The 26,057-nt window shown below is 42.6% G+C and overlaps 1 protein-coding gene across 6 annotated transcripts in view; it reads left to right on the top strand.

Moving 5' to 3' along the window:
* camta1a (calmodulin binding transcription activator 1a) overlaps positions 1-26,057 on the top strand; it is a 568,653-nt gene that overhangs the window by 304,077 nt on the left and 238,519 nt on the right. For all 6 annotated transcript variants that reach the window (XM_057830217.1, XM_057830223.1, XM_057830218.1 and 3 more), the window contains one exon: positions 9,640-9,775. In XM_057830217.1, coding sequence (XP_057686200.1) covers positions 9,640-9,775 — 136 coding nt within the window. The remainder of the gene's footprint in view (positions 1-9,639; positions 9,776-26,057) is intronic.

The following is a 26,057-nucleotide window of genomic DNA, read 5'->3' as shown; positions in this document are numbered from 1 at the left end:
GCTTTATTACACATGCTCAACATGTCACCAGCCTCATAAAGCCAAGCTACACCTTAGCCTTTTCTGACTTTCTCAAATTAATAAATGTGATTCAGCGAATGCCATTACCTGGACAAATGTGTGATTCCCAACAGAGTGGACGAGGCCTAACACAACGCTGAGTGCAAAGCTTATTATCATTGTAAACTCCAAAGAGGACAGAGGCAGCTGCGGAGCTGGTCTGAGGTCCACATTTCCATATTAATCTGGCTCATTTAGGCATTTGAGACAGAAGGCCTCCTGTCACGCTTGTATGATAACACAGAATTTAGCTTTCCCCTCTCATGTATAAATATGTCGAATTCTGATAAGATTAATTGAATGGACGTGGCAGGAAAGGAGCGGGAGGGAGAGGTTGGAGACTGCAAGAGGGAACGGCGACAAGTGCTGTTGCCAAAGCATTCATTTTAGTCTGGTCTCTCTGTCTTCGAAGGTGTCTGAGCTCACTTCTCTGGCTGGAATTGAAAATAGCATCTACCTAACGGACCCTCAAAAATAGCTGAAAGAAAAAGTTTTTGCACCTAGCTGATAAATATGGCGTGGCGCCTCTGACACTGAAGCCTCACCCCAATTTTCAGTGCTCTGGAGGAGATCAGATAGCCCTGTGTCATTTGATTTTCCGCCTTATCTCATCTGCACCCATCTTTTTGTCCCATGCAGAGCTAACACACGTTGCTTGTATCTTTTGAAGGGCAAAATGTTACGGCAAGGTAGGCAAAGTTGATGTGGACCAAAATGCGAACCGGAAACACATGAAGTGTGAAGTGATCTTTATTGCACAAGGGCAAGGTGTTGAGCGGCTGGTGGGTTGAATGGTAAATGGCTGAGGCTGAGGCTGAGGCTGAGGCTGAGGCTGAGGCTGAGGCTGTGGCTGAGGTTCAGGCAGTGGCTGTGAGGGCTTGGAGGGTGGGTGTCCTGATGGCAAAAAACAGAATTAGTTAAGAGTTCTAAGACAGGAATCACAAACTACAGTGTTCGTTGGCCGATGTACCAATGGTGACTGGCAAAATCATCTGGCACCTGCTTGCTGCCCATGCCGCTCCTTAAAAGCAGTGTTGATTGTGATGAGCTGCAGGTGCGCTCCCAGGTCTGCCAAGGTTGAACTCATGCCACATAAAACAGGAAGTGTAACAACAATAAAAGCCAGTAGAGGGGAGCGTGGGCTAGGACCACCACAGTACCCCCCCCTCAACGGACGCCACCGGGCGGCCTGCCCGGCTTACCAGGGTTGGCAGCATAGAAGTCCCGCAAGAGGGACGGGTCCAATATGAGGCTACGGGAGATCCACGACCTCTCCTCAGGGCCATAGCCCACCCAGTCCACCAGGAACTGGAATCCACGGCCGCGAGGCCGGACATCAAGAATCTTGGAGACCGCAAACGCGGGGTGGCCATCAATGAGAAGGGGCGGGGGAGGTGCAATGGCAGGAGGACACAGGTCACTGGAGGAAACAGGCTTGAGAAGGGAAACATGAAAGGTGGGGTGGACATTCATTGATGCCGGGAGATCCAACCGAACGGCAGATGGGTTGATGATCTTTGTTATCTTGTAGGGGCCCACGAAGCGGGGGGCAAGTTTGCGTGACTCTACCTGCAAAGGGAGGTCCCGGGCAGACAACCAGACCTCCTGTCCCACCTTGTATTCTGGGGCTGGTGAACGATGGAGATCAGCCAATCTCTTGTTCTTCTCGGCGGAGCGAGCGAGGGCAGCCTTTACGGTCTTCCATATTTCCCTAATCCTGCTGACATTGTCCTTCACAGCAGGAACAGCGATTTCCTTTTCCTGCTCTGGGAACAACGGAGGCTCAAAGCCATTACAAGCCATGAAAGGGGACATACCAGTGGCCGAGCAGATGAGCGAATTATGGGCGTACTCAACCCATGGAAGGAAAGTGCTCCAGGAGACCGGATGGTGGGCGGTGACACAACGCAGAGCAGCTTCTAGGTCCTGGTTGGCCCTTTCCGTCTGGCCGTTGGTCTGGGGATGGTATCCCGAGGAGAGACTGGCTGTCGCCCCCACCGCCTTGCAGAACTCCTTCCACACCACCGAGGAGAACTGGGGACCACGGTCTGAAACTATGTCTACAGGGAGGCCATGAAGCCTGAAAACATGCTTGACTAAGAGATTGGCAGTTTCAAGAGCAGAGGGAAGTTTGGGAAGGGGAACATAGTGAACAGATTTGGAAAAACGATCGATAATGGTAAGGATAACTGTGTTACCTTCAGAGGGAGGCAGACCGGTTACAAAATCCACTGCGATGTGGGACCAAGGTCGACTGGGAACAGGGAGAGGGCACAACAGACCAGCGGGCGGCTGATGGGAGGCCTTCCCTCGAGCACAGATCGCGCAGGCCTTGACAAAGTCACGGGCATCTCTGGCCATGCCAGGCCACCAGAATGATTGGCGGAGGAAAACGAGGGTCCTATGAATACCAGGGTGGCAGGTTAGCTTGGACGAATGGCTCCATTCCAGGACTTGAGACCGCATGCCAGATGGAACATATAGGCGGTTTGGAGGACCGTTTCCTGGATCCGGATCAGCCTTTTGAGCTTCCCTGACCAGAGATGTGATCTCCCATCTAGCTGCACCGACCACGCAGGCCGAGGGGAGAATGGGCCCAGGGTCTTCTGTGTCCAGATTGGGGGAATGAAGCCGTGATAGGGCATCAGCTTTACCATTGCGTGAACCTGGGCGGTATGATAGTGTAAAATTGAACCGGGCAAGAAACAGTGACCAGCGGGCTTGTCGGGGGTTAAGACGCTGTGCGGATTGGATGTAGGAGAGGTTCTTGTGATCGGTCCAGATTAAAAATGGGGTCTTGGCACCTTCCAGCCAGTGACGCCATTCCTGCAGGGCCAAAACAACCGCCAGCAGTTCCCGATTTCCCACATCATAGTTCCTCTCTGCAGGGCTGAGCCGCCGGGAGAAAAAGGCACATGGATGCAGCTTCTGGGTGGTGGGATCTCGCTGGGACAAGATGGCCCCAACTCCGGTGTCCGACGCATCCACCTCCACCACAAATTGGCGTGAGGTGTCTGGGTGTTTGAGGATAGGGGCAGAGGTGAAGAGAGACTTTAGCTGAGAAAACGCCTTACCAGCAGCTTCAGGCCAGGGAAAGGGGTGTTTGGTGGAGGTGAGTTGAGTCAGCGGGAGAGCCACTTTGCTGTAGCCCCGGATGAAGCGACGATAGAAATTTGCAAAGCCCAAGAATCTCTGAAGCTCCTTACGGGTATTGGGAGTAGGCCAATCAACGACTGCCTTGATCTTTATTGGGTCTGGTTTTAGTTGCCCCTGGGCAATTATGTAACCTAAAAAGCTAACCGAGGACACATGGAATTCACATTTTACCGGTTTAACAAAAAGCCTGTTCTCCAGGAGCCGCTGCAAGACCATCCTGACATGATGCCGATGTTCCTCTAAGGATCGTGAAAACACAAGTATGTCATCTAGATAGATAAATACAAAACGGTTAAGAATATCACGAAAGATATCATTCATGAGCCGTTGGAAAACAGCAGGAGCATTTGTGAGACCAAAGGGCATTACTAAATATTCAAAGTGACCAAGAGGAGTGTTGAATGCCGTTTTCCACTCGTCCCCCTCACGGATTCGGACGAGATGATATGCAGTTCGGAGATCCAGCTTTGTGAACAACCTGGCGTGACTGAAGGGCTCAAAAGAAGGGTCAATTAGAGGCAAGGGGTACTTATCTTTTATTGTTATGTGGTTTAGGCTCTGGTAATCAATGCATGGCCGCAGGCCGCCATCCTTCTTGCCCACGAAGAAGAAGCCTGCGCCGACAGGGGAGGAGGAGGGACGGATGATACCAGAAGCCAAGGAGTCTCTGATGTAGTCTTCCATAGCCGTTCTCTCAGGACCGGATATGTTGTACAGTCTGCTTGTCGGAAGGGGAGCCCCCGGTAGGAGATTAATGGCACAATCATAGGGGCGATGGGGAGGCAGAGTGTGGGCGAGGTCCTCGCTGAACACCGTCGCCAAGTCGTGGTATTCAGGGGGCACATTGGTGAGGTCAGGAGGCACTGGTGGACAGGTTGGCTTTCCTACCGGTCTACCAAGTGGGTGCGCCGAGCCAAGACATTCCAAGTGGCAGCGATTGCTCCATCCCACGATCTTTCCCTCTGTCCAGTTGATGTTCGGGTTGTGGTGTTTAAGCCAGGGGAGACCAAGGATGACCTGTGCTATTGGTGAGGAGATAATGAACAACTGTATTAATTCATGATGATTTCCTGAGACCTTGAGCATGAGAGGGATGGTGCGATGGGTTACCAAAAAAAGTTTTCTACCATCCACTGCTTCCACTACCTTGGGGGCCTTGAGGGGTTCGAGAGGAATTTTAGCTAGAGTCGCAAAACTTTCGTCCATAAAACTGTCGTCAGCACCAGAATCGATGAATACTTGTAGTGGTATAGCATCCAAACCATGGGAGATGCTAGCCGGGAGTATGAGTCGCAACTGAGAGACAGAGTTGGAGGAGGTTTGGCTCACCAGGGTGCTCCCTTTTATCTGGTTAGTCTGGACTTTTGGCTGAGCAGGGCAGGTGAATGCTAAGTGTCCGGTTTGTCCAAGTTCCACGGGATCTTCGAACAGAAGAGGGGATGTCGGTCGCCGAGTGTCGCTAGGGGATGGTTTGATGGCATTGGCAGTGGGTGACATGAATGGCGGAGACAGACGTGACTCAATAGCTTTCTCCCTCTTACGTTCTCTCAGTCGATTATCCATCTTTATTGCTAGGGAAATTAGCTCCTCCAGTGTGGAAGGCTCATCCCGTGTTGCTAATTCGTCCTTTATTTCCTCCGCCAAACTACGCGAAAAAACAGAAATCAAAGCCAGCTCACCCCAGCCACTTTCGGCAGCCAAAATACGAAAAGCGATTGAAAACTCTGCCACTGATTTAGAACCTTGCTGGAGGGAAAAAAGGCGATTTCTGGCCTCTCTCCCACGAACAGGGTGATCAAACACTCTACGCAATTCTCCAGAAAATGCCTCAAAAGAACTTAGCACTGGTGAATTCTTCTCCCAAAGTGCTGTCGCCCATTGACCCGCTTTTCCCCTCAACAGGTTAATACAGAAAGCAACCTTAGCGGCATCATAGGAATAACTATAAGGCTGCAAATTAAAAACTAGATTGCAATTGAGTAAAAAACGGCTGCAAGAGCCCAACTCCCCAGAGTAACATTCAGGAGTAGGAATGAACACGTCCGGCCGAAGGGGGGGCGGTAGGCCACCAGTAGTACTACTCACAGAAATAGTAGGGCCGGCCCTGGAAGTGGGGGATTGCGAGAGCTGCGTCTTGACCCGGTGTAAGTCCATCGAAATTCTCCGGAGAGTCTCTCCAAGGCTACCTAGCGTCTGCTCATGCTTGCCTAGCATGACTCTCTGGAGTCCAAGGGCCTCTTGGAGGGTGTCGGCGGTCGCTTGGTCCATTTCTTAGTGGCCAGATGATTATGTTACGGCAAGGTAGGCAAAGTTGATGTGGACCAAAATGCGAACCGGAAACACATGAAGTGTGAAGTGATCTTTATTGCACAAGGGCAAGGTGTTGAGCGGCTGGTGGGTTGAATGGTAAATGGCTGAGGCTGAGGCTGAGGCTGAGGCTGAGGCTGAGGCTGAGGCTGTGGCTGTGGCTGAGGTTCAGGCAGTGGCTGTGAGGGCTTGGAGGGTGGGTGTCCTGATGGCAAAAAACAGAATTAGTTAAGAGTTCTAAGACAGGAATCACAAACTACAGTGTTCGTTGGCCGATGTACCAATGGTGACTGGCAAAATCATCTGGCACCTGCTTGCTGCCCATGCCGCTCCTTAAAAGCAGTGTTGATTGTGATGAGCTGCAGGTGCGCTCCCAGGTCTGCCAAGGTTGAACTCATGCCACATAAAACAGGAAGTGTAACAACAATAAAAGCCAGTAGAGGGGAGCGTGGGCTAGGACCACCACACAAAACTCTAAAAGATATCGGAATAAACAAAACTATCCTGCTGTTTGCTGCTGGCTGCTTGTGTCTAATGAGTGTCCTTCATTTGACACAAAAGATGCAAATCTTGCACAAGTACATTTTGTGTTTGGAGCTGGGTTTATGACGCCGCTGCCTTAATGATGGCATAAAGCACTTCAGAACACAATTAAGACCCCGTATAGCTCTGCATCCGCTTCTGAAAACTGACCAATAAAAGTTTTTATTTTGACTTTTTTTTTTTTTTTTTTTTCCGAGGTATGCAGTGTTTAAACAGGGGAGGGTGTATCATGTGTCAAAAACAGAGTGTACACTATTACTGTAATTTGGCATTTGCTTGGACCACACACAACTTTACATAATGTGGGTAGGACTATTTTCAAAATGTGCTATACGTAAGGAATATTTTCAATGGACAACAAACAGTCATGAAAAAAATTGCATAATTTGCAGGCTGCATAACCAAAAACGTTGCTCACACAGCATAATTAACTATGTATTTACATAAAAAATAAATACATTTTTTTATTTATTATTTTAATGCCACGAGCTACCCACACTAGCGTTGTGATCGACTGTTCAATCGTGATCAACGTAATGGGCACTCCTGCTTCAGTGTGTTGAGCACACTTGTGCTTGTTTTGTTAAAGGGATCCAAAGATAGATAGGCCTATAGTTCTTAAAAGATAAACGTTATTAGGAGTTAAAATAATTTGATATTGAAACCCCTCTTAATGTTTTCGTTGTTATACAATTTGTAAAATGTATCTAGTAGGGCGCCAATGTTGTCGATGTCGCAGAGCGGTGACGTCACATGGTTACGCTGTCGGGCTTCCAGAGTATGACTCTAGTGACAATACATGTCATCTGTTCAACCCTTTATATTTCAACCCAATAGAAACATTCATGACCATGGCAGCACTGTCGATATTTCACAAATCGAGCAGCAAAAGCAAAATGAACAGGAAGAATGGGATGAGACGAGATGAGAGTAGGCAAAAAAATTGTGTTCTGCCAAAATGTGCTACACCTGCGAAACATCCTGCAAGAGGCGAATTTGACAGCCAAAGTACTACCGTGCGCTTTCAGCTTGTTTTGTTTAGATGCATACAGACAGAACATACTAAAGATACCTTAAGAAAATACTTAAACATAGTAATATGAAATAAATATGTTACATGACTAATGTGGTCAACCGATCAACAATCTGCTTTGAAGCTACAAGAAAACACAATGCTTAAAAGTATGAGAGGGAAACAAATGCAAAAAGTATTTTGAGGCAATGAAAAGGCAATAAAAGACTCAATAAAAACAGATAGTAAGTATTCGCCACTTTTAACTGATGTGCGCATGTGTTGGATGTCTCGCCGTCTAGAAGGAATTGGAGTAACCCGGTACTGTTCGTCTAGTGACAGTGACAATCTACGTCATCGCCTCGAGCCTCCATTGTGTGCATAAAACATGGCGTCCTCCGTACGTTAAAACGTACTAAATATTATAGATTTTTAAATCAATGACAATATTTTATGTTTTTCTAATAACATATTTCATAAAAGAGAACAATTGTGGCTTATTAGAGCCTATAAGACTTTCAGTCCAAGGTTTCCTTTAAACAATTTTCAAAATACACCTTGACTGCCCAGCTTGCTCCCTAAAAGTCTCATCAGCCCAGAGAAATGAAAACCTAAACCAAAGAGGGCGCATGGCCTCCAATGGCTACCTTGATCCCACAGACAACAATAAGTCTGAAATTCATTCATTCATTCATTCATTTTCCATGCCGCTTATTCCTCACGAGGGTCGCGGAGGTGCTGGAGCCTATCCCAGCTAACTTCGGGCAGTAGGCAGGGGACACCCTGAATTGGTTGTAAGTCTGAAATTACTTAATATAATTAAATTGCAACAAAAATTTTAAGACCACAATAAAAAAAAAATCAAGAGACGAAAAATAATAATTGGGCTCCCAGGATAAATGCATATAAATCCCTAGAATATAACAACCACATCTCATTTTTAACCATCCATGGATGACGAAGGAGTAGCTATTTGATTTTGCAGTTAATTAATGAAATAATCAGTCGAGACAAAAAAAAAAAAAAATCCAGCTCTGGCGATCGATGCGTAAACAGCCCTAGAAAATACATACAGACCAAATTTCACGGATTCGTCCAAACATTATGCATTTTTTAATGTTGGATTCAGTGATTCTTTCATGCACCATCAGAGGGAACCAACAGACAACAAGTGTTACTCGAATCTAATAATGCCATTTGGGGAGACTGTGTGTGATTACATGAATTTACTTGCATTTTACCAATTAAATAGCAATGAGGTGAATTCAACGGGTGTCTAGACTTTGTGTTTGAGCAAGGATGGCGTAGCAGCAGGTGAAAGTGAGGGATGCTTCGACTGCTTAAAGACGAACATTGTGAGTGGAGAAAACGTTCTCACAGTTGACTCGAGGCAAAAATAAAAATCAGCCCACAATGATATTCACAAAATAAATAAATAAAAAAGTGGGGAGAGTGCAAGAGAGTGAGTGGCGTCTCTCATTAGAAAGTGTTTTCTGGGGCCACAGAGGAGGGACTATGGGGATCCCTATCTCCCCCCTCCCCTCTCTATTCCTACCGACCCCTGAGAACAAGCTGAGGAAGTGATTGATGAGTAATACCGAGATAGACGCGCACCCTGGCCCCCAAAGGCGTCTCCGAAAAAATGATGTGCGCAGTTATAAATAAACATTTCGCAAATAAATAAAACAAAAACAATGCAAAACAATCGTTGGGGTTTGTTATTATGGAAATTGTTCCTTGAGACAAAAATCTACTTGGCTTTTGTTCTATTCTTTGATGAGACTTTTTCTATTTAGGTGTGCGGGTGCATGTGTGGGTGTTATGCTTATGCATGTGAGTGATGAGCTCAAAGCAGACAAGGCCTTGCAGCTGACTGGATGTCTCGCTTTCTCTCTTTCCCGCTCATTCACAGTAAAGCACCATGCACCCTCATTTGGGAGCACTCCAAATCATCGCAGCTGTGTGCGTGCATGTGCGTGTGCGCGCGCGAGAGCGTTTGAGTGTTAAACTGATTCGCACGTGTGGCATATGCAGACTCATGATACGGGGGGCAAGCCACGATTCACAAACACACGCACACATCTCTGTCCAACTGCTCTCTAATTGTTGAGTGAGTTGTAAATGTTTTATGTTACACTTTGTGCTAATGTTCAACACTGAGTACCAAATGCGTTGGTTACAAATCGAAGCAGAAAGGCAGATTATCGTCAAATAGTTACATTATATCATGATGAGCCTCCGGGCTGTGGTCTGGTGGAGGAGAGAATGAATTATGAATGGATAGTGAGGGAGAATCTTCTCTTCTCTCTTGGGATTTCAAACAGCTGAACTCATTTAGGTTGGATGAATGAGAGATAAGGAAGAATGGCGAATAAAGTCACTGAAGCCACACTCACTGATTCCAACATGCATGCTGCAGGAAGCTTTATTCATTGCCTATCTTGAATAACCATAAGAAATAGTATCATTAAAGTCACCGGCGCGTTGCCTTCAGACTGGTGTCTGCTTAACAATTCCTCAATATTTCTCCTCTGCTCTCTGTCTTCTCTCCATTGATGCAGGCCGCAGAATGGGTCGATGATATTGTACAATAGGAAGAAGGTCAAGTACAGAAAGGATGGCTACTGCTGGAAGAAGAGGAAAGATGGGAAGACCACACGGGAGGATCACATGAAACTGAAAGTGCAAGGAGTTGAGGTGAGTGGCTTCGTTGGAGCTGAAATGAGGAAGTGTGGGAGCACTGAAGATCTGTGGCTCTAGTGCCGTTTTCAGCAAGCGGTGCTGTTTTGGTACTCTGTTTATGATTGGTCTGCTTCCTAACTCCATACAAAAAGCAGACACTCTTCCGGCAAGGTGTGATGCCTAACGTATTGTGACATTGCGCTCAGTCCACTGGTCAACAGGAATGTCACTTCTGTTAAAAAATGTGGATATGAAGGAGATCATTCAATGCCAGGTGTTCCTCATATTTTAAGAGCATTTTAAAGACGTACAGAATATTGTGTTTGATATCAATTTGAGCACTAAAACCCCAAGAAAAACATGAGTAGTCTTTCTCCGTTCATCCCCTGAAGAGGTTCTCTAATAATCAGTCATGGATTATATAATGGCAGGGTTGGCTCTAACTCATGAAATGTCCTAACCAATGTAGCAAAACAGTACGAAAATCTGCATTTGAGCTTAGTTGGCCCCAAGTACATTTTGGCATACTGTATGAAATTTCAGCAGGATTTGAAAATGTCAACAGTTTTTATAATGTGTGGAAATTGGGTGGTCTTGGTTGAGCATCATAGATTATTCACAAAAACATCCAAAATATGTATTGTTGAATTAATTAATTAATGATAATGGAAGGGAATCGAACATGAGATATACTTATTGTAAATGTTAAATCAAAATATGACCTTATTTGTGGATGATGGGTTTGATTTATTTGTCATTTTATGGTGCCAAAAAGAGTATAGTCTACTGATACTGTCATTGGAGCTTCTTTGGTTGGTTGGTTGGTTGGTTGGTTGGTTTGCAAAATAAATTGTTTAATTATTAATTGTGTAATTTTAACATTTATTTTATGCACATTAGAAGCCCTTCAAATGTCACTAAAGCAACACTAGGTAACTTTTCAAACTTTATAAAATATTTTCATAACATTTGTGAGTATATGTCAACTGACAACTAGTTGAATGACAAGGAGGGTTCCACACATAAAAAAAAACTATAAATGTGCTGACTGCTTTACGGCATATGTCACTTCCCCTTTTTCCCATTCATTATAAAGACAGAAATCAATGCGCTATAGCGCAAATTCTGCTAGGATGGCAGAGCAATAAAAGTGACAAAAAGTTTTGTCCGAGGAGGGGGAAAAAAGGGAGGCTACCAGGATACAGGAAAAAACATTGCTTTTTACTTGCTCGCGTGACGCCCCACCCCGAAAATGAACTCGTCAATTATGACGAGTTCGGGTGTTTTTTTGTTTTTTTTAAGCCACATTAAGACACACGGTTGCTAACCGTCAGATGCTATTGAAGCCACAAGTAGATTCATTACCATATTACTATTTATCTTTCACGCAGCCGCTGGAGACAGAAATGTTGTTTAATTCATCTGCAGGTGACAGGGAGATCATGATTTTACGACACTGTGCGGGTGTGCACTGGTCATCATAGGAAATGCAGTCTTCGTTAAGGCAAAACAATACCGCTTTTTTCCACTGACGTCGCTTAAATCAGGGGTCCCCAACCCTTTCCACATCACGGACCGGTGCTATTTGGGTCTTTTTTTCACGGACCGGTGTTCTGACAAATTTTGTAACCCATCAAAAATTGCAACGATGCAGTTCTGCGCATGCGCGTAACACTAAACATAGCCGCAAAATGTGCAAATGCAGCAATTCCAAAGTAAACACTACAAACTTTCTTGAAAGAAAGGCATATTAACTTACGTTTGATCATGGAAGGACTTGTAGAATAGTTCTCAGATACATCCTGCCATGTAAGCTGCACACAACAACTGCACTCCGCTCTCACCATTAACGACTTCACCTTGTCGTTAAGCATTGATTAAGAAGCCCGCTTCACAAAAATACGATGTTGGAAATTGTAGCAAGGTTTTCAATGCTCTCCTAGCGATGTCAGGATATTCCAGAATGACTTTAATCCAGAACCTCGGTAGAGTTGTTTTCTCAAATGTACGTTTAATAAGGTCACCGTCATTTGCGATCTCTACAAGTTCATCTTCCTGTTGCACAGACATGCTTGAATCACTCTGTTTATTCACAAACGGGTCACGAATCCACTCCTTCGCAGTTCGTGGGTCTTTGAGGTTGTAGGCTCGTCAGGTGCCCTTTTCGCCGTAAAAATATCTCCAAAGACGTCTGTTTTCCAGTCATCTTCGCTCGTGTGGGGGCTAAATTATTTCCGGGAACAAATGTGCTGCGTCCGCGGCTTAGTAATACGTTATTATCGAGGACAACCGCACATAGATATATTATACACACAAACAAGATATACTGCTAACAGTCCAATCAATGGATTTCTATGACGACATTTTAATCTATCCCGTAGTATTATATCTAGAGTAGACAGGGATATTGGTGTGTTAAGCAGGAGCACAGGGTTAATTCGGCCAGAATGCAGTCGTTATTATTTCTGTGCGGCCCGGTAGCAAATGCACCACGGACCGGTACCTGTCCGCGGCCCGGCAGATGGGGACCCCTGGCTTAAATAGACCAAAATAGAAAAGTTACCTGGTGTTGCTTTAAGTATTACCTTTAATACTCCCCCTGTCCTGATCACAGTCCGCCAATGGATTTCCATAAGATAAATTGACAAACTTAAAAATTCATCATTACGCTAATATATATCATATAATTACTAACCATATATCATTGGAAAGTTAATTTTCAGATCTTTTTAAGCATTTAGGTCATGATAGCACAGCAGCAATTGTCAAAATTAATTACCATGTGATCACAATTATCTTTTTGTTTTGAGAGACCAATTTTCTTCTTCTCGCTGTATCTCGCAGCTAATGATTTTTTTCTTACCACTCCATTTTGTCTGATGTGTCCCGACTACAATCCTGCTTTACTTTATTAGAGGCAAAACTCTTGCTGTTTCGTACTTTATAGGGGCGAGGAGGTTGTCGAAATATTGTTCTTTTCTGTCATACTTTTCATTTGTCTTTCTGATAGCATTGACGCTAAATGCTAACTGGCTAATTTCCACCACATGTTAGCAAAATGATTGGATTGATAGGTGTTGTTTAATTGATACTATAGCCAATCATATGCGATGCCGGCCTCATTGGGGATTATCATTTTATTCATGCAGACAGCCCTCAAAGTGGAGGCTTTTGACTGATGCTTTTGAGATGGGATGACTTTCATCCGCCAAATGTTCTCTTCGCCAGCGTGGCGAGAATGAAAAATATTTTCCTCGGTCAGTTCGCCACTGAGAATTTGCCTTGCTTTTGTAACACGTTAAACTATAAAACAAAAACAGATCTTGAGAAAATGTTTTTTAATGAAAATATGATTGGTTCATAAATGTACTTTTAGGAAATGTGCCATTAGTGACGCACACTCGTCGCATGACTCAACATGAACCTCAGTATATTTTTTTACATGGCGTTCTTTATTTGTTCCCTGAATTGCGCCATATTTTCTCACAATTGCTGACTGGTTTGCGTATAAATGCGGTTGTTAGTGTCCAATACAAACACCACATAAAAATTAGAAGACTCACCACCTAATCTTTTCATCTACTCAAAAAATCTCAAATTCAAAGTCGAACAACATTGCCATATAACAATCTCACAAATAAGATAGTTGAGCCACTCTTTCTTCGACACCATTCTGCTGAAAAACTGACTAGACAAATAAAAGGAAAAAAACGGTGTGTCTATTGTGCTGTCTATTAACGTCCTCGGCAGTGAATGAGTTAATAATATGGTGTGGCATGCTGGCTGACCTCCACTTTCCTTTGTTTGCTTTTGAATTCCTCTTTTTTTATTACAGTTTTTACATGATGGAAAAACCTCACCACATTCTCCATTTCATACCTTACCGTGGCATTCTGAACCCAAGCGTAGCGCTCAGTGGAAGCAAGGCCGGGGTCTGCTGAGAGGCAACCTTTTGGCCATCGTTGAGCTCTCCCTGGGCTGTAATGGAGATAGTGGCATGCTGCCGTCTCCAAGGAGCCTCAGCAGCAAACAATGCAGCACAACAATAGTTTTCCCTAGGAAACCAGTCGAGTGGAGCCGATTGTTTGTACCTTATTAAGACTCTGGATGTTGCCGTTGCTTCGGAGAGCCTACATTAATCTTGCTTGCTCAAAGCAGTAGTGAGCAGTGAGCGCTCCCTCACCTCACTCCAAGTCACCTCCCATACAAGCCATAAAACACCCAGTTGTATCTATTTTTGGCTATCCCAGGCTTATTTCTGCTTGATCTGTGGTGGTGGCATGCAACGTTGAGGTAGCTAGGCTGATTTATCAGCAATTCCACTCCAAGCCAAACTTTTCCTCCCAAGCTGTCTATAGTGCTGAAGTTTGGCTTCTGTTTTATTACTAGTGGAACAGAAGTTGAGATGTACAGCAGATATGACATATTTATGTGTTTAGGATTTTGATTTATGTGTTCTCACAAAAACACACACAAACATGACACACAGCACGCACCTCAGGCAGAGGTGTTTGTGTCACACAGTGTGACATAGACAAAGCTCAGGCATTCTCCCAACAGGGGCTTTGCTCTCTGTTTGCACTCCTCCAGATATTTGTCACTCGGAGGAAATGGCTCGGTGTCATCGCTGGTCCTGCAATGGTCTGATAACCTGCTGGGACATTACACATCCATCTGTTTGAGCTCTTACATATTTTCACAGCATCCGATACTTCCGAGTGTTTAGTCAGCTAGCCTCTACCATTATGGCTGGAGTAAATTGTAGTCACATGCGTATGAGATGGTCATCAAATTTCCTATAGTGGGGACGAATGAAGTCGGACAGATAGGTAGCCTTACTAAAAGTCATGCACTTAAGTAATGGAAAACATACAAGTTTGAGCTTTTTTTTTTTTTTTTTCAAATGCTGTTTTTCATTGCATGTTATTGAAACGGACTTGCTTTGGGGGGGAAATCGCCAAATGTAGCCATCTTTATGTTTTGTGTAATACACAAAGTGGTACCCATGTTACTGGAAATATTTCCGTTTGGATACAAAAGTGTTTCTCTCCAACTTTCTCCCAAAACTATTGGATGGAAACTACATCACTATTTTTAGATGACTTCAGTTGATTGTGCATTTAGCTTCATACAAGATTGTCATCGGTTTTGAGGTTTGTTGATGTCAATGGAAGGTGTTCAATTCAAATGAGTATAATGCTAACAGGGTCTTGTATTTTCTTTCGCCCTTCTGCTATTACCATCTAAGACATTAGAAAATAAATAAGCAATATGTCTTTTTGATCCGTTTATTCATAAGTAAGTATGTGCTTCAATTTTAAAATGTTTAAGTTTCCCTACCGCTTAGCTACCTACCTACCCAGATAGCAAAATATAACTGGAGTCGACATGGGCCAGATGTACAGCAGATGTTGGCCCAATTTCATGAAACGGATCCACCCCAGTGTCTTTTTGAACAATGGGTCAAACTCAGTATGGATTGACTTGCCGGATCAGCAAACAGTTTGGGCCAGAACTGGTCCAAAGTTGTAGAAACCACATTAATATATGGCCCGGATATGGCAAACATGTTACCCAGTCTGGGCCAGCACTGGGCCAGATGTAGTCCAGATTTCCAGATAGCAAAATATAACTGGAGTGGACATGGGCCAGATATAATGTAAAATTCAGCCCAATTTTGTACAACGGATCAGCCCCAAACGCGAATAAGCCGGATAAGCAAATAGTTTGGGCCAGAACTGGGCCAAAGTAGCAGAAACCACAATGGATGGCCCAGATGAAAAGATTATTTCATTTGGAACAAGCAATTTCACATTAGAAACCCATTTTTAAACTGCAAACAACATATTGCATTTGTTAAGGTTGTAGGGGAACGGGAGACCCAAGCGCAGAGACGGGAGGCAAACTGGCAGTAAGAGCAAAAGTTTAATGATAAATAGCTGGAGTGGCGGAAAGTGAAGAATCCGGTGGGCAGTTTGGTGATAGAACAGGTTAATGGCTAGGCAGGTATTCTGGTAAGTAAGTAGTACAGGAACTAGGGAGAAAAAAAATGAGCTCAGTATAAGGATTACAAGATCCTTTGTTAGCTGAAAGCTGGAGTCACAAACTCAGAGTTGAGTTGCTGATGTGAGCCCAAGGATCGGTTTAAGTGAGCTGCTGATGATGATCACCGGCACCTGGTCCCAGGCTCACCCATCTGTCCAAACCTGCAAACAAGGCAGTGACACACACACACACATACATACAAGTACACACAATGAGGAGGAGCTTGGCTCAAGGGGCAGGGGCCCTAACAGTATTCAAACATTAAAACATCAATACTAGACAGCAATACTAGTAAAGAGTAAATGCTTTCTCCCTAAATATGTTGTTCTGCAACAAGTTTTGAATTACTTTACTTGCAAACATGGCAGAACACTTGAATACACCGGCCATTGTGTTTCCATCAAGTGTTTCACAAGTTACCTAGCACAGTGGTCTCCAACCCGGTCCTAAAAGGCCTGCTGTGGGTGCAGGATTTCATTCCAACCAGACAAATGACAACACGTTTTCACCAATCTGGTGTTTTACAAGTGCAATCAGTTGATTGCAGTAGGGTGCAGCTTGTTTTAGCAGAAATCTCATTGGTTCAACTATCTGTGCTGGATCGGCATGAACAAAAACCACGTCCCACAGCGGGCCTTTAAGGACCAGGTTGGAGACCACTGACCTAGCAACCTCAGGTTCTGAGCTGTAGACCTAGGGATGACAAATATTTGTGATTACAAATGATTTAATGATAAAGGACAATAAAAAAAATAAAATACTGGTTGTAGACGGTATAAACATGTTACACATTACTTTGAAAAAAAAAAGGACCCCAAAATTAATACTTAAAATGGTTTTGATACAAATCTGGCCTAGTGCTGGCTCAGATTGGGTAACATGTTTGCCATATTTGGGCCATACATTAATGTGGTTTCTGCTACTTTGGACCAGTTCTGGTCCAAACTGTTTGCTGATCCGGTAAGTGAATCCATACTGGGTTTGGCTTATTGTTCACAAAGACACTGGGGTGGATCCGTTTTACGAAATTGGGCTGAAATTTGCAGTACATCTGGCTCATGTCAGGTCCAGTTATATTTTGCTACCGGGGTAAACGTTGAATAACTTGTTTACCAGTCAAGCAGTTTCTTCAAAATGCAATTATGACTTTGAATAAAGCACTTATCATAAACATTTGCCATCCGCCAAGATGTTGTGTCCTGACTCCTGAGTGTTCTCCTGTTTTGTATCACAGCGCGGATGCAAGCTTTCAGGGTGCGCGCTCATATGATGTCACATGTCGACTGCTAAATACAGATTTTGAGTGCTTCCGGTCTGCATGGTCCGCCCCGGAACAGTGCGTAACCATCATCTGGACTGTCAGATTGATCCCGGCTATATCTGGCGCACTGACGTTCAGTGAATCTAATTGCTATGTGAATCTGGCGAGCTGAGCACAGCGCACAGTCACCTGCTATTAGTGTAGGTATCTACCTACCTTACTTCTTTCTAGGAGTGGGAACCTCTTAGTACCTCACGATACAATACAATTTGCGATACAAAGCTCACGATTACGATGATATGACGATATAGCGATACAACGACTTCAGATACATTGGTCAGGAAATCATTCTAGGATATTCTACAAAAAACTAATAAACAGAAAAACAAGCTTCTGCTGTGAATTGGAATGAGTTTATCATTAGTAGATGTCCAATCCATTTGAACTGGGAGGGTGGCAGCGAATGAACAAATATTCATTCGCTGCCACCCCTCCCATCCCTCCCACTTCAATGAGTAATTTTACACCATTTAAGGTCATTTACCTGTTGATTTTCAGTTACTTCCTGTTTATTATGGGGTATTTTATGGGTCACTTGCTGTTTATTTTGCGTTACAGAACAGGAAGTGACCTGGGAATCACCCGAATGAATAGGCAGTGACTCAAACTCAACAGGAAATGACCTGTAAATGCTCTAAAATGAAAAGTAAGTGACCTGTAAATGCCCCAAAAATCGGACCGAATGACTGTGAATGCTCTGGTTTTGAATGAACGAACGTTACCAGTTTAAATGGATTGGGCGTCGAGCACCGTCAATGGCAGCCTTTTTTTTTTTTTTTTTAATTGACACCTTTTTATTGACACCTTTTTATAACGATATCTTGATTTTTGACGGGAGCATATCGATAACCTTTTGATACAAAGTATCACAATATATCCCCATTTCGATATTTTGTCACACCCCTACTTCCTTCCTTACTTACTTACTTACAGTGCCTTGCAAAAGTATTCGGCCCCCTTGAATCTTGCAACCTTTCGCCACATTTCAGGCTTCAAACATAAAGATATGAAATTAAAATTTTTTGTCAAGGATCAACAACAAGTGGGACACAATCGTGAAGTGGAACAACATTTATTGGATAATTTAAACTTTTTTAACAAATAAAAAACTGAAAAGTGGGGCGTGCAATATTATTCGGCCCCTTTACTTTTAGTGCAGCAAACTCACTCCAGAAGTTCAGTGAGGATCTCTGAATGATCCAATGTTGTCCTAAATGACCGATGATGATAAATAGAATCCAAATGTGTGTAATCAAGTCTCCGTATAAATGCACCTGCTCTGTGATAGTCTCAGGGTTCTGTTTAAAGTGCAGAGAGCATTATGAAAACCAAGGAACACACCAGGCAGGTCCGAGATACTGTTGTGGAGAAGTTTAAAGCCGGATTTGGATACAAAAAGATTTCCCAAGCTTTAAACATCTCAAGGAGCACTGTGCAAGCCATCATATTGAAATGGAAGGAGCATCAGACCACTGCAAATCTACCAAGACCCGGCCGTCTTTCCAAACTTTCTTCTCAAACAAGGAGAAAACTGATCAGAGATGCAGCCAAGAGGCCCATGATCACTCTGGATGAACTGCAGAGATCTACAGCTGAGGTGGGAGAGTCTGTCCATAGGACAACAATCAGTCGTACACTGCACAAATCTGGCCTTTATGGAAGAGTGGCAAGAAGAAAGCCATTTCTCAAAGATATCCATAAAAAGTCTCGTTTAAAGTTTGCCACAAGCCACCTGGGAGACACACCAAACATGTGGAAGAAGGTGCTCTGGTCAGATGAAACCAAAATTGAACTTTTTGGCCACGATGCAAAACGATATGTTTGGCGTAAAAGCAACACAGCTCATCACCCTGAACACACCATCTCCACTGTCAAACATGGTGGTGGCAGCATCATGGTTTGGGCCTGCTTTTCTTCAGCAGGGACAGGGAAGATGGTTAAAATTGACGGGAAGATGGATGCAGCCAAATACAGGAACATTCTGGAAGAAAACCTGTTGGTATCTGCACAAGACCTGAGACTGGGACGGAGATTTATCTTCCAACAGGTCAATGATCCAAAACATAAAGCCAAATCTACAATGAACTGGTTCAAAAATAAACGTATCCAGGTGTTAGAATGGCCAAGTCAAAGTCCAGACCTAAATCCAATCGAGAATCTGTGGAAAGAGCTGAAGACTGCTGTTCACAAACACTCTCCATCCAACCTCACTGAGCTCGAGCTGTTTTGCAAGGAAGAATGGGCAAGAATGTCAGTCTCTCGATGTGCAGAGCTGATAGAAACATACCCCAAGCGACTTGCAGCTGTAATTGGAGCAAAAGGTGGCGCTACAAAGTATTAACGCAAGGGGGTCGAATAATAATGCACGCCCCACTTTTCAGTTTTTTATTTGTTAAAAAAGTTTAAATTATCCAATAAATGTTGTTCCACTTCACGATTGTGTCCCACTTGTTGTTGATTCTTGACAAAAAAATTAAATTTCATATCTTTATGTTTGAAGCCTGAAATGTGGCGAAAGGTTGCAAGATTCAAGGGGGCCGAATACTTTTGCAAGGCACTGTACCTACTCAAATATCCACCTTATCTCCCAAATAGGACTGTAGAATTAACTGCCCTCCGAGGTTCCCGCAAACCTTTTTTCTTGATGCATTTTCATAATGCGCTGGTGACTATTACACCTTTGCTTGCCCATGTATATTAATATGTTGAAATTAAAGTTTAATATAAATGCTCTTGTCCAACCATTGAGCCTGCACTGTATATTCTCCAATAAAAACATTCCAAACCATAAGCCACATTAACAAGTTAGCTGTTTAGTCACTCTTTAAATCATAATAATTGGAGAGCTTTCAAAACACAATAACACCATTTATTATTACGTATTTCAATAGCCTTCGCCCAAAAATGAGCAGTCACCATCCCTCAACAAAATAATTCGTCTTCATAAGAGATATGACTGTATTCTGTCACATACTAAATAAAAGCACTGAGATGAAAGACTGTAACTTGTTGGCAGAGTTTGATAAGTTTTCATGAGTACATTGAAATTGCGGCAAAAGCCACTGACGGTGTGTAGTCCTTATGTAATGGGAGGGGCGGTCAGAAATCTAAGTTTTATGGGCATCAGTAGGGATACCTTGTTTGGGCATGCTGAACAATATCATGTCAGCTAAGTAGGTGAAAAAGAGTTGAATTCAGGACTAAATTGTTCTTGATGTTTGCACATGATTTTGGAAGTTAAACATATTTCATTTATTTAGAAATAAATGATCAAAATAACTTTACAGGACAGAACATGACATAACATTACATAACGGGACTTTTAAAAATGAAATAAGTTCTGTTTGTGAATACGTTTGTACCCTGTGGTTGTCTGTAACCAGACCAAGTTGAACACTGCATTTCACCCAAAGTCAGCTTGCAGTCTCCAACTCACCTGAGATCCTCGTAAGGATACTAAAGCGATCCAAAAAAATAAATGGTTGGTTGTTGCAGGCCTCAAGCGACTTTGTATGAGGCGTTTTCTGGCGTGACAAGAGGAGATGTCTGTCCCGTCTGCTTTGCAGTGCTGGCTCAGCAACCCGTGAAGACCCATGCTTCTATGTTCTCCCTCCTCTTCTTTCCATCTCCACAGTTTACTGTGTTCTGTCTCTTCTATCCCCTTTGAGTCTTTTGTTTCTCAGTCTTTTAATTCTTTAGCGAATATGTCACAGCCCTGTTTCCTACTCCACCTCTTTCTCCCCACTGCCCTTTCTCCTCTCCACCCTCCACTACCCTCCAAGTCCACCATCCAGACAGACAGAACCTTGAGCTGGGCGGTAATGCTCCCTGTTCCCTAAAATTGGAGCGCAGGGCATGTTGCAGAATTAGCGCTTAACAGGCCGTGAAATAGCAGCCTGCCTTGCTGACGTCTCCCCCATCACTCCAGGTGAGTTGGCCAGACGGCTGGATAAATGAGCAAGCAGTACCCATAGCACCCACCATGTTTTGGGGCACCTTAGGAGAGATGTCCGTCAGTGATTACCTCACCACAGACCACCAATCCAGATATATTTCTCACCTCAAATTACGTGACAGTCTTTCGGGTATATCCAATGTCCACCAATATGGGAGGGGCCTCAGTCTATAGAGTGGTATTATTTACTCAAAGCAGTGGTTTATAAGTTTGGCCCGGGACACTTTGTGTCCCCACTGTATGTCATTTCATGAAAAACAATACGCAGAGTTGCACATTATTAGAAATTATGCTTTATTTTGGATATTTACATATTAAAATTATGAAAATTAACCAAATTCAGTTTTCACGAGGTACCAACAAAAAAAAAAATGATGCAAAATGTGGTGGAAATTAATAACACGATCTGTCACTTTGAAAGATTGAAAATACTGTTAAAGTGTATCACACAGATCTTGAACATACTTAAGTAAAGTTGTATTGTTCAAAAAGTAAAAATAAAATGTCACCTGATTTTCTTTTAACCATGAATCTTTTAAAGCAGCTCATGATAATCTTTGAATGGTTGAGGAAAAAAGGATGTCAAACTACTTTGAATGTAGTATGAAAAATATTAAAGGTATTGGCTTTTCTATTTTCACAATAAATTAATTATGAATTCCACACTTTGTTTCACACATTTTGTGATTAAAAGATTGACCATGGATAAGTTTTGAATTTCAGAAGATACATAAACCCTAATACAGTTTTGCTTTGTCACTGACAACATAATGTTCAAATAGTTGTTTGCCCCCCTTAAATACATTTAATAGCTTAGAATATGTACTGCACAGTATAACCTCCAGTTTATTAGATTGTTTTTAGCATTGTTTCACAAACACGAGATGAAGTGGCCCTTTTCCGCTTACCATTTTCCACTTTCCATATTCTTGTATGCGGCCTTTAATGGAACAAGTTTGAACATTCCTGAGTCAAAGTCTTCTCGACTCAATTCAGGGTTCAGGTATCAAAATGTACATTTTGCTTCAGCAGCCCCTTAATTTTCTCTAAGAGTCCCAACTTTTCTATTGGTGTCTTCTCGTCAAGCTTCGACACCAATGTTACTAACGGTTTGCTGATTAGCTGTTAATGTGAGCTCAGAAAACGAACCCCCCACCTCGCCACCGACACCCCTCCTATCCTATCCCCCCATTATTCCCCAGCTTTAATAAACTCCCTCAAACGTAGATCGATTTTCTCTTAAGTGAAGGTGGCAGTGCCTCCGACTTATTTCATTATCTCAGGCTAATTATGCTGATTGAAATGAGCTTCTCTTCTTAAGGTATGCTGGGCTGCGTTTACCATATGGACTTCTCCTCCCTGGGAAAAAAAACAACTTTACATTTAGTGCACTTTTTGGCCAACTTCTTCAATATCTTCTTTCTTCGGCACCTCCCCTACTGTGCCTTCACCCTTTGCCATGACACCTAAGTAATCAGCTGCTCTGTCCTTAGCACCCGTAACTTGTCATTTGGTGTTAGATCCATCCTAATGTGTGATTTCAGCTGTGCAACTATGCAATGAAGGAAGCTAATGGAGCATGCTGGTGACTCAATCGCCTCTGCTCATTGATAATAATGAAGACAAATGTCAAAACATTAGTTGCAAAGACTGTAATGGAGTTGATGCTTGTGGTTGCACCCTGGATGCTGTTCTATTTTGGCTTCAAATTTCATATAACCTTCAAATCCCAATTTTCTTTTTACTACTAGAGTTTTAGGGCTAATTATTTATATTTATATGTTATATTTTTGTCATATTTTGTTTGCCAATACAGTACAGTAGTTCTCATTAAACAGAACTGTCACATCCGAAATCAGTATTCGATCTGCACTCTAAAAAAGAGAAATAAAAAGAATAATTTGCTCAATTAAACTAAACTTAAAAGGTTTGGGATAAAGATTAATCAATTATTTTATTTGACAATAATTTTTTATGACAGCAAGCAACCAAATATTTTTTTTTTTTTTCAAGTTTTAATCAAATCATTTTGTTCGATACGGAATGACTCCACATTCTATTCAAACTAATTAATCTAGGCATGTCTGGCCTCAGTAGTCACACTATTAAGATGCACCTGGACACGAATGAATTGGAAAGGCATATGTACTGAGCTTTTCAAAATGTAGTGTTTTAGTTGTTAGCACGTCCGTTTCACGGTTCTGAGATAGTGTTCGATCCTGGGCTCCGACCTTCATGTGTAGGGTTTGCAAGTTCTCCCATGCCTGCGTGAGCTTTCTCTGGGCACTTGGTGATCACTCCCAATTCTCCAGAGTCGTTATTGTGAGTGTGATTTTTTTTTTTTTTTTTTTAAATAATTGAACCAATGTTAATTTGTTTTTTCATAGAGTCTAGACCTCACATTATATTATAATTTATATTACATATACTGTGCGTCCGTACACAAACATCAATACAGCGCCAACCTGAAGTTATGCTAATTTATTAAACTAGCACACTCAAAAATGTAAAATTTACCACACGGTCGTTGATTAAACATCAAAGTCTTTGCTAAAGCCCCCTTTGTAAGACCAAAAACGTCTGATACTTCACAATTCATGCAAACGACAGCGGGTACATCTGTCCAAAACTTTCATCCATCAGCGATGTCATTAATAAAACAATGAGCTAATGGTTAACCAAGTATTTCAATAGAAACAAATTAATCTTTAAACAATTTACTTTCATTACTGTAACATCACTACTACATTTCTTCTGCACCAAATCATTAAAGCGATCTGTTATTGATGAAAAAGAATCATATCAATGTACAGTATATCTGCTATTTTCACGGCTTGTCAAAATAGCGTCTGGACTTCTGATCCCCAAGAGTAAGGGAAGAAGCAGACTTTCACATTTTCCAGGCAACTAGTTTTGAAGAGAATTAAATGATTTGTTTTCAAGCTATTTTCAGCATTTTGATTTGGTTGATAATTCTTTTAAAAAATAATAATAATAACAGACTGACCAATATTGTTGATTCATGAACAAATATTAAATTAACCATATTTGGGCATAGTAATATCCTGGAGTGTGTGTATGTGTGTGTGACCTAGACTACACTTGTTAGTCCTGGGTATTAATCACCTACGTGTTTGTTTTATCGAGAGTAGCAATGATAGCTTTGATTTACAAATGAAGCAGATTGCCAACCAGATGTGGGAAGGGCACTAAACAAAGACCAGTTTTAAAGAAGAGGTGACATGCATGCTTTCCCTGCCCCGAATCCAAGTCAACTGTGAAATCAGGATCACGGAGTTGATTCAAGTATTGCTCAAAGCAAATATATTTTGCATGTAAATATTTAAAGTTATGGGAATTGTGTCAAATAACAGTCAGTAAACAGCGCAGTTAAGAAAGAAGAAATCACTTGTTCCGTTCGTGTGTCTGCGCCTCTTCTGCAACCTCGTTTTGTTATTCACTATTCTAGGACTTTGCCTCAGAGCTCACGAAGCAGCCGTCACTTTCTTTATGAGATACATGACTGTGGAGGAGTATGCGTAATATTTGAAAGAACGGTTACCATGGTTATAAGTCTTAATCCTGTGCTCTCTTGCGTAGAGAATTCTGGAGTGAGTGAGTGAGGGCTTGCTAAGGTGCAGGATGTTGATGTTTTGGTTGCATTTGGTTATCCAGGGCAATATCAGGTAAATGTTAATTAATGTATTGTTGCATATGGGCAATTGGTCATGAAAAGAGCCTACCTTTTGCATTGATATTAAAGGCAAATGCATTCATGATGATCCAAATGCATTCATGATGATCCATCTAATTGTGTCTTGACGGAAGAACAACAAATACAAGGCGTTCCAAAATCATGACTGATCTAGGTTTTCTTTTTATAAGGTATTCAGGTTTCCAATGATGATTTAGTTGGAGAACATTGCACCACCTTGAGCTTCATGCACACGCACCAACCTGTGACCTCCTGTATTTTGCTCAAGTTGAGTTATTCTGGTTGCTTGACTGCTAACAGATGATTTAACAGTGCTTAAGAGAGCTTTTCTCTTCACCGTCACATAATGTACAAAATCACTTCTCGTCGTCACCAAGGTTTTATTATTATTATTACTGTTTATGTTTTGCATGATGGGTTGGCAATGGCAGCATGCGTTTTGGTTATCTGTGCATTTTACATTCAGCAGAGCAGATTAAAGCGTGCTCTATCCCCAGCATAATACTATAATGGGTTGTTCTGTTTTATTAGCAACTGAACCACAGCATTCCCACATGAATATCTAACCTCCCCGCCATTGGGAAAGTCCACTATACCCATAGTTTTTCTTTAAGCCCACTGTAATTAGTTTTCTTCTCTGACTTCTTGCAATTGCCGAATAAGTCAGCAGCAGTTAAGCCCTCGCTCTGCCTTTCATGTTGACCTCGCTATCACCAATTCAATCCAGCAGCTGGACTTGAGGGGATAATTTTGGAAAGGTTGCTGTCGAGAGCACATGTATTAAGGGACTGTCAAAAAGAAGGCATTATCGACAGCTTCTGTAATTTAATTTGCTACTTGTTGCCTGGTGTTGTGAGGTTGTCACGCTGAGGCGTCTCCACAGGGGATCCCTACTTTATTATGAAGGTGACTGAGGTAATATCCCCAAGAAAACAGCCGGGGAGATATTCTAATTTGGAGCAAAACTTGAAGACTTCCATATATAGACTTGCAGCTTTATTGAGGTTGCCCTCTGTAGCTCCCCACTTCCCTTCTCTTTTCCCGTGAACAAGAGGAAGCTGTCAGGGAAATTACTTGACACAGTGTGAGCTGAGCATAATTTGGGGACATTTGGATGCAAGAGATCTTCTGAGAGATACACCGGGATATTTTGCAGCACTTTGCATGTCACTCGTTAGATTAGTTATTACTGAACGGCTTCCAGTCGTCAGCCTTGTTTATAAGATATTTATGGTCACCTTTGGGATGAGTTTGGCAAACC

Source organism: Corythoichthys intestinalis, chromosome 2 (assembly GCF_030265065.1).
Source record: "Corythoichthys intestinalis isolate RoL2023-P3 chromosome 2, ASM3026506v1, whole genome shotgun sequence".
Taxonomy (NCBI): Eukaryota; Metazoa; Chordata; class Actinopteri; order Syngnathiformes; family Syngnathidae; genus Corythoichthys; species Corythoichthys intestinalis.
Note: the sequence above shows the minus strand (reverse complement) of the source record. Positions and strands in the feature narration are given on the sequence as shown.